Here is a 16,319-nt window from a genome sequence, read left to right on the forward strand (position 1 = left end):
ACCCTAAAACACAATGAAATACATAATTCAAAATATAAAATATTGAAAATTCACAGTTCATCAGGCCCTGTTTTTACAGCCGTGTGAGAGGAAACTTCTCAATAGGAACCAATTCAATTAAATACAATTAAATAATAAAAGATCCTACCTACTGAAATATCCTTTAAAACAACCTAAACTGCTCAATGAACACTATAAACAATGCTGGGTTGAAAATGGACAAACCCAGCAATTGGGTCATGTAGTAATTTTTAATCAATATTTGAGTTCAAGGTGCAATATGTAATATTTTTGCAGTAAAATATCCAAAAACCACTAGGCCAGTTAGAATATACCAAATGTTTGCAACTATTTGTAAATCGTGAGAAAATTGCAATTCTAACCAAGGCTCCGTGTGAGGAGTTGCCTGTCAATGGCGTCACCCTCGGTTTCCGGTTTTATTTTGTAGAAACCATGGAAACACCAAAGACACTTATATTACATGTTTACAAGGCAAAAACTGTTTTGATATATTTATAGACAGAAAATAAATTGTTATATAGCTTAACACATTTAGTCTTATTGTTTAAATCTAATTTTCTTGATTTTTTTTTTTTTTTTGCTTTACCATGCCTCAGAGAAAAACACTATTTTGTGAAGTAGCTAACATAGCATAATCAGATGCAGCTTTATTTTTACAGCATTTTCTCCATCATACAATACGTTTTAAAATTAATTGCATGCCATTTATCAACACAAGCCATCCAGAATTTAATATGATAATCTAAAATCGATCTATCTTACTGCAGTGTGTAACAGTGTCTCACAGCAGCCGCACAGAGTTACGTTATAACATCATTTTCAACACTCTCAAATGTGTCTAATATGATAAACAGAGCTGCGTTTCCTCATACTCATGACCGGAAAAGCGGCGCCGGCGACTGTGTCATAATAAAAGTCCCGCTGCTCGTGAGGCGTGTGTTGATCAATCGCTCCAGCACCTCGTTCAGCTCCACAACACTCGCTCCTGCTCTGCTTCACACTACAGTAACGTTAATAAACACATCCATGAACATGATTTCTTCCCGAGTCCAATCGCGATTATTTTCCATCGGCTGTGATGTGAAGATCACATGTCCCAAGATTCCACGCTCAAACTTGGCGTCATCAAGCTACGCCTTTGTTTTTAATAGGCTTCTAGCGACCTCTAGCGGACAGAAAATATTACGTATTGCACCAGCAGGTTGGGCAAACATTTAACCCAACCGCTGGGTTTGTCAATTTTCAACCCAACATTTTTTTAGACATTAGAGATGGTTTGAGATGAGCGCTTGGTGACCAGTTAAGTAATACTCTAAAAAATGTTGGGTTAAAAATGCACAAACCCAGAGATTGGGTTATGTTTGCCAAACCTGCTGGGAAGTTTTATTTAACTCAACTATTGTTTAAAATTACTGTATCACTTCCTTAAAAACTACTTGTGCACACATTTAACCCAACCACTATGTTAAAACAACTCAAACATTGGATTTGTCCATTTTCAACCCAACTTGGGTAGTTTTGAACCCAGTATTTTTTTGAGTTTATGCAAACAGTTCTCCAGGGACAGTCGAACCTACAAAGAAAAAATATTCAACATTATAATATAAAATAAAGTCTGTGTTTGACTTTTATTCTTGCTCAAACCAAGATGTTCGACCCCTAAGAATATGTACAATGAGGATTTTTTCATCATACATATTCTCATTTTTTGGCACAAAAACAAATAATCAATTTGGGGAAAATGTTAAACCCGCAGAAGATGCTGTGCTGGTCTTACTACAGGTCTCATTTCCTTCTCAACACCAAAACAAGCTCGAACCTGTGTGTGTGTGGAGAGAGAGAGAGAGAGAGAGAGAGAGAGACTGCAGATCGTCTTCGCATCGCTATTGGCTTCTTGTTCCTCCGCGCGCCCTCAGCGCCGCGCACCTCTCGCGCGCAGTGATGCTCGCACCTGGCGAAGGGCGGAAGACCCGCAGCATCAGCAGCAGCGGATCTCCATGACGACAGCACTTCCAGCATGGTGCAGAAATCCCGCAACGGCGGCGTGTATCCCGCCCCGCAGGCCGAGAAGAAGCTGAAGGTGGGCTTCGTGGGGCTGGAGGCGGGCGCGACGGAATCGAGCCGAGACGGCGCGCTGCTGATCGCGGGCGCGGAGGCGACGAAGCGCGGCAGCATCTTGAGCAAACAGCGCTCCAGCATCTCCGGGAAGAGGCCGCCGAAGCGCAACGCGTTCTACCGACGCCTGCAGAATTTCCTCTACAATGTGCTGGAGAGACCGCGCGGATGGGCGTTCATCTACCACGCTTACGTGTGAGTATAACAGTGTTCTTCTGCTGCTGGAAGCACCAAAACAAAGCGCTTCTGAAGGCTCTCTGTCATCTCCTCCTCACGCGCTTTTGTTCACGCACTTGACAGGATGTTTTCAGGGTGGCTGGATTGTTCGAGCTGTATATCACTCGAACAAAAGCTTCACTGGAGCTTCTTTGAGATGAGCAGTTCAGTCTAGAGCCGTTTCTAGCCAAAAACCCTTTAATGGCTTGTTAGTGTTGTTCCTTGTGGAAAAGCGCTTCATGTTTAACATGTTTACAGAGTCTGGTGATAGATGATGATGGGACTTTTCTTCTGGTTGTTTAAAGATTTGTTTATATGAAAAGTACACTCTAAAAAAATGCTGGGTTAAAGGTTGGGTTAAAAATGGACAAACCCAGCAGTTGGGTTAAATGTTTGCACAACCTGCTGGGTAGTTTTATTTAACTCAACTATTGTTTAAAAATGAACGTATTACTCCCTTAAAATGAACCCAAAATATGTTGGAAATGAACATTTATTAATATGTTTAATGAATAATAATTAATACACATTTATTAAACTGCTCATTAATAAATGTTCACCTTTTGATTATTATTGTTGCCTTTAGTAATTATGTGTCTGATTTGTAACTTCCAACATATTTTGGGTTCATTTTAAGTCAGCCATATAGTCATTTTTAAACTGAGCACGTTGGGCAAACATTTAACCCAACCTCTGGGTTAAAACAACCCAATCGCTGGGTTTGTCCATTTTTAACCTGACTTGGGTTGTTTTTGGGTTGTTATCTGCCACACTTTTGATGTGCATTTTCATGCATGTTTACTTTTTTGGCAACAGAAATTGGTGCATTCTCCATCTCATTGCTAATAATATTATTAAGAAGATTCTTTGAAGCTTTTTAATGGTATTAATGGTTCAGTTTAGAGCCATATTTGCCCAAAGAACTCTTTTGGTGGATCTTTGTATTGAAACATTGTATTGTTTTTTTTGGCTTCTATTCCTTGTGGAAAAGCGCTTCATGCTTAAAATGTTTGTTCTAGTAATAGAAAATGAAGTGATAGTTTAAATCTCACTCTAAAAGGCTTTTTTTTTAATCTTAATAGTTGGATTTGGAATCATATCTGCCCAAAGAACCCTTTTATACGGCAGTGAATCATTCTGTTTGGAACTTTAGGCTCTTGTTCTTCATGGGAAATTGCTGTTACATGACAAAAAAACTGTTTTATGCTACACTTTTGATGTGCATTTCATGCATTTTACAGATGATTACTTGTTTTGGCTAAAACAATTGGTGCATTTTCCTTCTGGTTACTTATTATATTATGAAGAAGTTTCTTTAAAGCTTTATCAGTTAGAGTCATATTAGCCCAAAGAAGTCTGGATCATTGTATTGAGGCTCAGTGTTCTTTTGGATGTGACGTTTCCTGTATCTCACTCTAAAAAGTTTGTTTGAATCATATTTGCCCAAAGAACGGTTTATACTGCAATGAATGTTTCTTATTGTTCTTCATTACAAGTAACTGTTTTCTGCAACACTTTTGTTGTGCATTTCATGCATTTTACTGATTTCCTTCTGGTTGCTTATATCATTTTAAGAAGAAAGCTTGTTTAATGGTAGTTGGGTTTAGTAGAGAACCCTGTCACGCTGAATTGAGTTTCTGCACTAGTATGGAGGACGTGTCTTCTGTTGCACATCTCATGCAGTTACAGATGCTTCATGGGATTGTTCAGCAACAGAATATGCGTCTGTATGACATTTTGCTGTTTCATTATATCACTCTGAAAGCTTGCTATTAATAGTGATTTACCCGGAGAATCTTGCTCAAGTTGTGTTGAGGTTGAAGGTTCTCATTACAAGCCAAAGAAACCCGATCTGATGCTCATATTATGCTTGTAAGATATTCAGTTTTCCTCGTTTTAACTTGTCCAGAGCTCACGTGAACCTGGAATTTCAATTAAAATTAAAATCATTGTTCCTCATTCAGCACTGGATTCTCGTATCCTGTATTATAAACAAACGCACAACCGAAGGCTGAATTACAGACGTCTGCAATCATCAAAACACACTGTTTAATCAATCAGTTTCTGTGCATCAAATTACTCTCACAGTCTTTGTCAGTACTTTAAGATATCCTCTAGTACTGAATCATCTCTGCAGTTGTTATATATCATTGTTTAAATTATGTATTTAGTGATATCAGCTGCAGATGTAGACATGCTCACTAGCGAGTCGCGACCCTGCATCTTCTCAGCGTTACCCCCCGACCGCGTCTAATCTCACTCAATTACGCGCGAGTCAGCGGCTCGTTGAAGGCAATGCTGGTTTCAGCACCACAGCTCGCTGTCCAGAGAAATGGAGTGTTTTCTTCCAAACTATTTTGTAAAGATTTAAATTATAATAAAAAGCAGAAAACTGTTGAACTTGGAAAATCTCTGGGGTATATGAAGTTTGACATGAAAACGTAAACATGTTTTGCACTCAAGTGAGTTTAAACCACATCCTGTAAAGATGAAAAAAGATGATAGATGTAAGTAAGATTGCAATTGACGCATGCAGGTAATATGCTAATGCATAGAAGCAAAACAGATCTGACCACAACTCTCAAAGACGCCTGATTTCCTTAGAGGAGATTTACTGAAAACAGAGGGCTAAAATCGAATTATTTATTTGGCCAATGAAACTTCCAGCTTAGCTGGCATATTTAGCTTTTGTTAATTATTAATTATGTTTAATTATAATGAACATTATTTCAGTTTTTACTGTAAATTTAAGTTGTCAACTAACAACATTTTTTTTTTACAATCTGGCATCGGTTTTATTTTACCATAAATTGTATTTTTAAACAGTGTAGCATTTGCTTTGTAAAACACACACATCAAACCTTTACAGCTGTTGTTTGGTGAACATCAAACATCATAACAGCGGCAGTTTTGACTCATTTATTTATTTAACTCTTCCTCTCCGGTTTCCACACTGTCTACTACGATTAGCAGTTTTTGCTGACTTTTGCGTGTTACTCTGCAGTTCACTGTCAACGTGTTTTATACTCATACAAGACTATCTACACACCTCAGTTTACACACATCTTCTGCAAAAACACAATTTCAAAGTTTGAATTTCCTGTTACTGTCAAAATCAGGACTTATAATGCCTGAAACTGAAGCGTTTTGTATACAGTACATGTTGTCCCAAAGCAGCTTTCCACACAAACAGTGCTTTAGCACCTTTGAAGAACGACTATGGCATTGAAAGAAAGCTTTGGAGGAACTAATGGAGAATCTACACCCACACAAACTGCTAATTCGACCAGATATTATCCAGTACTCATGATAACGTTGACTAATGGGTCCACTGTTCAATTAAACATAATTATGATAAAGACTAAACCAGTTAAAGAGAAACAACTACATCCGACAGGAAGGAAGTGAGGAAATATGGGCAAATGGAGAAAAAAGATCTTTAGCTGTGAAAACAAAAAGATCATTAAAGGATAATGTGACATCTAAAATACATTAAACAGACAGTGATTTATGGTGACTTACATAATATATGTTAAGATGCCAATGCAAAAATATCCATTTGCCTACTTTGATCATTTTAATTGCTATATGCAATGCTATAATGAACTTGCTTTTGACTCTTTTGCATCTAATGAATGACATTCAGGCCTTTTTTTGGGGACCGAACGTGTAAATTCTGTTTACTCAAATGCATTTGTGTCTCTGGTTTGCTAAGATTGTTAAGGGACTTCAGATTCTAGAGAGCATTTGATTGGATTGTATTTGACGAGAAACTGAAGTGCCATGTGATGTCATGAAAATCCGTGATCCATTTTAGACTGTAAGTTTTGAATGCTTATATCTCCTAAATGCGAATTTTGTCATTGTTTTGGAACACACCGGCTTATTCATAACTTTAAGACTAACATATTAATAATAAAAGCTAAAAAGACACATTAAAGTGAATCAAAGTTCATCACAAGCAGATGTAAATACTATTGGTGACTTGTACTTTATCATTTCCAAACACAGTATTTTATTTTATTAAAATATTCTATTTTATTATTGCATGAAATAAAAGTATAGTAAGGGTTACATTTTTTTTTTTTTGAACAGTGTTCCAGGAAGACAGGTTAGACTTAGCTAACATATCTGTGAATATACACTCTTAAACATGCTGTGTTAAAAACAACCCAAGTTAGGTTGAAAATGGACAAACCTAGCGATTGGGATGTTTTAACCCAGTGATTGGGTTAAATGTTTGCCCAACATGCTGGGAAGTTTTATTTAACTCAACTATTTAAAAAAAAAATGACTTTTATTGTCTGTCTTAAAATGAACCCAAAATATGTTGGAAATTAAAAATCAGACACATAATTACTAGAGGCAACAATAATAATCAAAAGGTGAACATTTATTAATAAGCTATTTAATAAATGTTTATTGTTTAATTATTATTCATTAAACATATTAATAAATGTTCATTTCCAACATACTTTAGTTTAATTTTAAGCAATAAAAATTACAGTATTTTTAAACAATAGTTGAGTTAAATAAAACTACCCAGCAGTTTGGGCAAACATTTAACCCAACCACTGGATTAAAACACCCCATTCGCTGGGTTAAAACAATCCAATCGCTGGATTAAAACATCCCATTTACTGGGTTAAAATAAGCCAATTGCTGGGTTAAAACAAACCCAATCGCTGGGTTAAAACATCCCAATCGCCGGGTTAAAACATCCCAATCACTAGGTTAAAACACCCCATTCGCTGGGTTAAAACATCCCAATCACTGGGTTAAAACATCCCAATCACTAGGTTAAAACACCCCATTCGCTGGGTTAAAACATCCCAATCACTGGGTTAAAACATCCCAATCACTAGGTTAAAACACCCCATTCGCTGGGTTAAAACATCCCAATCACTGGGTTAAAACATCCCATTCGCTGGGTTAAAACACCCCATTCGCTGGGTTAAAACACCCCATTCGCTGGGTTAAAACATCCCAATCACTGGGTTAAAACAACCCAATCGCTGGGTTAAAACAACCCATTCGCTGGGTTAAAACATCCCAATCACTGGGTTAAAACATCCCAATCACTAGTTTAAAACACCCCATTCGCTGGGTTAAAACATCCCAATCACTGGGTTAAAACAACCCAATCGCTGGGTTAAAACACCCCATTCGCTGGGTTAAAACATCCCAATCACTGGGTTAAAACATCCCAATCGCTGGGTTAAAACATCCCAATCACTGGGTTAAAACACCCCATTCGCTGGGTTAAAACATCCCAATCACTGGGTTAAAACATCCCAATCACTGGGTTAAAACATCCCAATCACTAGGTTAAAACACCCCATTCGCTGGGTTAAAACATCCCAATCACTGGGTTAAAACATCCCAATCACTGGGTTAAAACACCCCATTCGCTGGGTTAAAACATCCCAATCACTGGGTTAAAACATCCCATTCACTGGGTTAAAACATCCCAATCACTAGGTTAAAACACCCCATTCGCTGGGTTAAAACATCCCAATCACTGGGTTAAAACACCCCATTCGCTGGGTTAAAACATCCCAATCACTGGGTTAAAACATCCCATTCACTGGGTTAAAACATCCCAATCACTAGGTTAAAACACCCCATTCACTGGGTTAAAACATCCCAATCACTAGGTTAAAACATCCCAATCACTGGGTTAAAACATCCCAATCACTAGGTTAAAACATCCCATTCACTGGGTTAAAACATCCCATTCACTGGGTTAAAACATCCCAATCACTAGGTTAAAACATCCCAATCACTGGGTTAAAACATCCCAATCACTAGGTTAAAACATCCCAATCACTGGGTTAAAACATCCCATTCACTGGGTTAAAACATCCCAATCACTAGGTTAAAACACCCCATTCACTGGGTTAAAACATCCCAATCGCTGGGTTAAAACATCCCAATCACTAGGTTAAAACACCCCATTCGCTGGGTTAAAACATCCCAATCACTAGGTTAAAACAACCCAATCGCTGGGTTAAAACATACCAATCACTGGATTAAAACAACCCAATCACTAGGTTAAAACATCCCAATCACTGGGTTAAAACAACCCAATCGCTGGGTTAAAACATCCCAATCACTGGGTTAAAACAACCCAATCGCTGGGTTAAAACATACCAATCACTGGATTAAAACAACCCAATCACTAGGTTAAAACATCCCAATCACTGGGTTTAAACAACCCAATCGCTGGGTTAAAACACCCCATTCGCTGGGTTAAAACATCCCAATCACTGGGTTAAAACAACCCAATCGCTGGGTTAAAACACCCCATTCGCTGGGTTAAAACATCCCAATCACTGGATTAAAACAACCCAATCACTAGGTTAAAACATCCCAATCACTGGGTTAAAACAACCCAATCGCTGGGTTAAAACACCCCATTCACTGGGTTAAAACATCCCAATCACTGGGTTAAAACAACCCAATCGCTGGGTTAAAACACCCCATTCGCTGGGTTAAAACATCCCAATCACTGGATTAAAACAACCTAATCACTGGGTTAAAACAACCCAATCGCTGGATTAAAGCACCCCATTCGCTGGGTTAAAACAACCCAACTGCTGGGTTAAAACATCCCATTTACCGGGTTAAAACAAGCCAATTGCTGGGTTAAAGCAACCTAATGGCTGGGTTAAAACATCCCAATCAATGGATTAAAACAACTCAATTGCTGGGTTAAAACAACCCAATCGCTGGATTAAAACACCCCATTCGCTGGGTTAAAACAACCCAACTGCTGGGTTAAAACATCCCAATTGCTGGGTTAAAACATCCCAATCGCTGGGTTAAAACATCCCATTCGCTGGGTTAAATCATCCCAATCGCTGGGTTAAAACAACCCATTCCTGGGTTAAAATAACCCAACTGCTGGGTTTGTCCATTTTCAACCCAGCTTGGGTTGTTAGTTGTATTATGTGAGTGTTGTTGATGTGATGAATTCGGTGTGATGATGTGATGACATTGTGCTGTAAAACTCGTGTCTCATGTGGCCTTTTGAGCTCTGCTGTCTTTCTGCAGTCGGCATCAGCAGTTTTTCTAATTAATACCCATCATTATAGAGCCAGGTAGGCTGTGTGTGTGTGTGTGTGTGTGTGTGTGTTTGTGTGTGTGTGTGTGTGTGTGTGTATGTGTGACCTCTCAGCTCAGGTGTGAATCAGGCACCACCATTTAAGTTTGCTGTGAAAAAAGCAGCATGGTCGCAGGCTGACAGAGACATGTGCGGGCAATCTGCCCTGCGCTAAAACACTGATTCATCTGCTGCTCCGCCTGGTTTATATGGAGCCGTTCGTGTGCCGCACCATTATAGTGATGGAGACCTACACCTCATAAACACCAGCTGCAGTGTTTTCATGCATTGATGTATGGTGACAAAAGATTTAGTTCAAGCTTTTAATGTTGATGTTAGGCTATATTTCACGTCTTCTGATGTTTATTTTTGTACAAAAGAGAAGCTCTTCTGTTTCCCTCTTTCCACTTTTCTTTGCATTTTTTTCCTGCTATTTATGTGATGTGTTTGTTCATTAGGTTTGTAGTAAAGGGTTGAAATGAATATGATCTGTTTGTGGCAATAGCCGGCCAAAAGTTTGGAATAATTTATATGTCACATGATCCTTCAGAAATCATTCTGATATGATGATTTGCTGCTTTCTGAAGACTGGAGTAATGATGCTAAAAAATCAGCTTTGATTACAAGAATAAATTACATTTATTATACATTATTTTAAACTGTAATAATATTTCACACTGGTAACAGGACACATGAAGTGAAGCAGAGGACTGTGTGTCAATCAGTCTGTCAGTCAGGGTTGTAAAGCCCAGTTTTGTGGGTCAAAGTACAAATGTGCTATTAGAGGAAAATACAACATAACAGGATAAATGAAGGACTGGATGTGGCCTTTTGATTTCTGCTGAGTAAAATGATGCTCTTGCTGTTTTGTAGGTTGAATTACGCCGTCTGAAAGCTGCTATTTCAGTCACACAACAAGATGATGCTGTTGGCAGAAACCATGAAGCAAACAAGCATTTGTAACTCATTTTACCTTTATAATATTTCTGAGTGAAACTAGATATTCAGTGAGATAAAAGTGTGTTTCATCCATCAGGACCTGATTAGATTAAAAAAAATGATGTTTTATACAAACCCGATTCCAATAAATTTGGGACACTGTACAAATTGCGAATAAAAAAGGAATGCAATAATTTACAAATCTCATAAACTTATATTTTGTTTACAATAGAATATAGATAACATATCAAATGTTGAATGTGAGACATTTTGAAATGTCATGCCAAATATTGGCTCATTTTGGATTTCATGAGAGCTTCATATTCCAAAAAAGTTGGGACAGGTAGCAATAAGAGGCCGGAAAAGTTAAATGTACATATAAGGAACAGCTGGAGGACCAATTTGCAATATCAGAAAGGAGTTTCTCAGAGAAAAATTGCAAAGAGTTTGAAGTTATCATCATCTACAGTGCATAATATCATCCAAAGATTCAGAGAATCTGGAACAATCTCTGTGCGTAAGGGTCAAGGCCGGAAAACCATACTGGATGCCCGTGATCTTCGGGCCCTTAGACGGCACTACTGTAATGGAAATCACAACATGGGCTCAGGAATACTTCCAGAAAACATTGTCGTGAACACAATCCACCATGCCATTCGCTGTTGCCGGCTAAAACTCTATAGGTCAAAACAGAAGCCATATCTAAACATGATCCAGAAGCGCAGGCGTTTTCTCTGGGCCAATGCTCATTTAAAATGGACTGTGGCAAAGTGGAAAACTGTTCTGTGGTCAGACGAATCAAAATTTTGAAGGTCTTTTTGGAAAACTGGGACGCCATGTCATCCGGACTAAAGAGGACAAGGACAACCCAAGTTGTTATCAGCGCTCAGTTCAGAAGCCTGCATCTCTGATGGTATGGGGTTGCATGAGTGCGTGTGGCATGGGCAGCTTACACATCTGGAAAGGCACCATCAATGCTGAAAGGTATATCCAAGTTCTAGATCAACATATGCTCCCATCCAGATGTCGTCTCTTTCAGGGAAGACCTTGCATTTTCCAACATGACAATGCCAGACCACATACTGCATCAATTATAACATCATGGCTGTGTAGAAGAAGGATCCGGGTACTGAAATGGGCAGCCTGCAGTCCAGATCTTTCACCCATAGAAAACATTTGGCGCATCATAAAGAGGAAGATGCGACAAAGAAGACAGTTGAGCAACTAGAAGCCTGTATTAGACAAGATTGGGACAACATTCCTGTTCCTAAACTTGAGCAACTTGTCTCCTCAGTCCCCAGACGTTTGCAGACTGTTATAAAAAGAAGAGGGGATGCCACACAGTGGTAAACATGGCCCAACTTTTTTGAGAGGTGTTGATGCCATGAAATTTAAAAATTTATTTTTCCCTTAAAATGATACATTTTCTCAGTTTAAACATTTGATATGTCATCTATGTTGTATTCTGAATAAAATATTGAAATTTGAAACTTCCACATCATTGCATTCTGTTTTTATTCACAATTTGTACAGTGTCCCGATGTTTTTGGAATCGGGTTTGTACCAGAATGAGTGTGTGTGTGTGTGTGTGTGTGTGTGATAGAGGCACATATGTTGGTATTTATCCGTCAGTGCTGATCTTTGGCTTTGCTCCAGTTAAATGACCAGAGCAGCTGCAACCGGCAGGAAGTGTAGTGAGCAAAATAAAGTTACAAACCTCCCGTAGCGATTCCTTCACACTGTGGGAATAAATCATATGAGAGTGTTTAAATGTGAGTCTGTGTTTGTGACAGAATGCCTTCGTCATCATTTAGTATTAGTGAGTATTATGGATACTGACCTGCAGATCAAATCGGATCGAACCTGCTCTTGGAAAGGAAAAGAGACTTGACTGCAGTGACTCACCTGTGTGCTTCAGCTGATCTTCCTGTTTACCTGCTCATGATCATTCTGAACCGTTACCTTGGGTTTGCTGTCAGAATAAATCACATGCATTAGAAGCACATCAGGGTTGGTTTGATGGTTTATTAACGTTCTTTTATTGCAGAACGTGTCACTTTGAGAAAAGCATCAATCAAGCACACTGTCCTAATAAAAGTACACACACACACTGACGTCTGTGAATCAGCGCGTCTCCTCAGACCTGTGAAGAGCCTCAGTCTCAGCTTTTACTCTTTCTTCTGCATCTCTTCAGTTTTTGATGATGTTGAAGGATGTAGAATTGCACTTCCTGATTTTTTATTCCAGTATATTAAGCAGCACATCTGTAATGCAGTAAAACACAGATCGTGTGTTTCTGTATGCTTCTCTCATTGGCTCATGTGTCTGTAGTTTATCTTCAGGTGAACATTAATATAGAATTATTGAATATAACAGAGGAGGATGAATAGAAAACAGTTTATTTATGCATTTGTAATCATTCATTTTTATTCGCTTTGGTACTATTTTCACAAGTAAGGTGTACATTTTCAAAACTCTTAGTACTAATATCACAAGAGATCATCAAAAGTGCACTTTTTTCAAACATTTCAGCATATTTTCAGTTGTGTTAGTACAATACACAAAATCACTAAGTATCCTTTTCACAATACAAAATAAGTGTTTCATCTATATAAATGTTTCATTTACAGTAACTGCCTTTCATAATGCTATTATTATCAAACTTTTGATTTGCATCTCTTCTCGTTCAGTTTAATACTTTTGTCTATTATTTAATCCAACTGGACTTAATGATTAATCAATGGATCATTTGGTACACCTATAGATTTCTATAGATTTTGTTTCTTTAGGCATAGTTTCTATAGAAATTATTCGCAATTTCCGATATGGATAATCAAATGCAATTTGTCTTAGATGATGACCACAATTTTCAAAGTGTGTGAGTGGTCCTGGTAAACACTGCATTGTGAACCAAATGTCCCAAAAAGGATGGTAATACCAGTAATTTTAGACCTTGTTTGGACATTTTTTATTTATTTTTTTGTCCCCATGAGGAAAACGGCTTATAAATCATATGAAATAATATTTTTATTAAATTTAAAATATAAAACGCCCCTTGAGAGACCCTGTAAACCACATATACCAACATACATGTGTGTGTGTGTGTGTGTGTGTGTGTGTGTGACATGACTGTGGTAAAGCACTAGTCATGTATTCATGTTCTCTCTCTATCTCTGTCCCGTGCACTCGTCCTCTTCACTGGTGTCCATCTGTCTCTCTCTCTCTCTTTACAGCAGAGAAAGAGTTTTGACAGCTCGGCCAACCGAAAAACTCTCATGACCTTCAGCCTCCAGCTTCTGTTTTATAGTCTTACTGAACACACACACACACACACACACACATACACACACACCGTCCGATGAGAGGAACAGATCACCTAAAACAGCAGAACTCACTGCCCAAATCTGTATGATTTTCTTTCATCAGTGCAACACAAGTAGATGTTTATCAGGATGTTCCCGCTGCTCTTTGCATGGTGCACAACACTGTTAAACTCTAAAAAATGACTGTAAATATCATGAAATATCTTTAAAGTACTTAATGTCGCATGAGGCATGTATGCTTTTATTAAATGCATTCATTTTTCATTGTTTTGAGTAAATAATGTCAGAACGATCATGAAAAACAGGTGCACTGTCACTTTAAGACAGCAGTGTTCAGCTCATGTCACATGCCTCTCTAACCACCTTCACACTTCAGAAAGACTGTAGTAATGAGAGACATCATGTGTTATTAGTGTGTTTTCAATCACTGTCACACACACACTGGTTCATTTCCAGAGAGCCGGTTATGGCCGGTGTGTGTGTGTGTGTGTGAGAGGGTCACGAGTAGGTGGAAATGCACCTGTGACGCCATCGATTGCTCATGGTGGTCATGCTGTTCAGTTTAGATCTTCCTGCAGATTCCACATTTATTTCACAAGAGCAGTTTTAGATTTTGAATAAAATAAAACCTCAAATCTAAGTTTTAACTTTTGATTAGTCCAAATTGTGAATTCGTTGAATGCAGGTTCTTCATTGATTGTGCTGTAAGCCGTATAATCACATGTAAACACTTATCAAGACTCTTTAAATCACTTTATTACTCTTGTTTCTCTTGTTTCTGAAATCTTCATTCCTGTCGGATCAGCTCCATTCGACTGTTTCAGCTCGTCGTTCAGTTTGAGGAAGGTTCATATTTGATTATATTTGTCGTGTCCGTCACTGTCAGCAGGAGGTCTTCAGAGGGTTGTGAAGCTGCACGTCATTAGTCTCATAGCTGTAATTACTGTAATCAGGTGAGCAGAAGCTCAGGGAGCGTCAGAGCAATGACTCGAGAATCAAACTGTAAATTAGAAAAGAAACATTAACGCTGGAGGTTTAATGAGCGCGCTAATGTATGAGTGTGTGTGTGTGTGTGTGTGCGTGTGTGTGTGTGTGTGTGTGTGTGTGTCATAGATGGAAAGAAACCGGCATCATTTTCTCTGCTAAATCTACCTATCTATCTATCTATCTATCTATCTATCTATCTATCTATCTATCTATCTATCTATCTATCTATCTATCTATCTATCTATCTATCAATTCTGACTTTATTACACACAATTCCGACTTTATAACATGCAATTCCGACTTTATATCTCGCAATTCCGACTTTATAACATGCAATTATGACTTTATAACACGCAATTCTGACTTTATTACACACAATTCCAACTTTATAACACACAATTCCGACTTTATATCTCACAATTAAAACTTTATATCTCACAATTCCGACTTTATAACACGCAATTCCGACTTTATAACACACAATTCTGACTTTATAACACGCAATTCCGACTTTATAATACACAATTCCGACTTTATATCTCACAATTCCGACTTTTTAACATGCAATTCCGACTTTATTACACACAATTCCGACTTTATAACACGCAATTCCGACTTTATATCTCGCAATTCCGACTTTGATTCCGACTTTATATCCCGCAATTCCGACTTTATAACACGCAATTCTGACTTTATATCTCACAATTCCGACTTTATAACACGCAATTCCGACTTTATATTTCGCAATTCCGACTTTATAACATGCAATTATGACTTTATAACACGCAATTCTGACTTTATTACACACTATTCCGACTTTATAACACACAATTCCGACTTTATATCTCACAATTAAAACTTTATATCTCACAATTCCGACTTTATAACACGCAATTCCGACTTTATAATACACAATTCCGACTTTATATCTCACAATTCCGACTTTTTAACACGCAATTCCGACTTTATAACACACAATTCTGACTTTATAACACGCAATTCCGACTTTATAATACACAATTCCGACTTTATATCTCACAATTCCGACTTTTTAACACGCAATTCCGACTTTATAATACACAATTCCGACTTTATATCTCACAATTCCGACTTTATAACACACAATTCTGACTTTATAACACGCAATTCCAACTTTATAATACACAATTCTGACTTTATCTCACAATTCCGACTTTATAACTCGCAATTCCGACTTTATAATACACAATTCCGACTTTATATCTCACAATTCCGACTTTTTAACACGCAATTCCGACTTTATAACACACAATTCTGACTTTATCTCACAATTCCGACTTTATAACTCGCAATTCCGACTTTATCACACACAATTCCGACTTTATAACACGCAATTCCGACTTTATATCTCGCAATTCCGACTTTAATTCCGACTTTATATCCAGCAATTCTGACTTTATAACACGCAATTCTGACTTTATATCTCACAATTCCAACTTTATAACACGCAATTCCGACTTTATATTTCGCAATTCCGACTTTATAACATGCAATTATGACTTTATAACACGCAATTCTGACTTTATTACACACAATTCCGACTTTATAACACACAATTCCGACTTTATATCTCG

At 37.9% G+C, this 16,319-nt stretch overlaps 1 protein-coding gene across 2 annotated transcripts in view; it reads left to right on the forward strand.

The window, feature by feature from the left end:
• The first annotated feature begins 1,957 nt into the window (after positions 1-1,957).
• LOC137011124 (potassium voltage-gated channel subfamily KQT member 2) overlaps positions 1,958-16,319 on the forward strand; it is a 60,342-nt gene continuing 45,980 nt past the window's right edge. For both annotated transcript variants that reach the window (XM_067373751.1, XM_067373753.1), the window contains exon 1: positions 1,958-2,331. In XM_067373751.1, the coding sequence (XP_067229852.1) occupies positions 2,039-2,331 (293 nt within the window). In that variant the 5' untranslated portion in view covers positions 1,958-2,038. The remainder of the gene's footprint in view (positions 2,332-16,319) is intronic.

This window comes from Chanodichthys erythropterus, chromosome 21 (genome assembly GCF_024489055.1).
Source record: "Chanodichthys erythropterus isolate Z2021 chromosome 21, ASM2448905v1, whole genome shotgun sequence".
NCBI lineage: Eukaryota > Metazoa > Chordata > Actinopteri > Cypriniformes > Xenocyprididae > Chanodichthys > Chanodichthys erythropterus.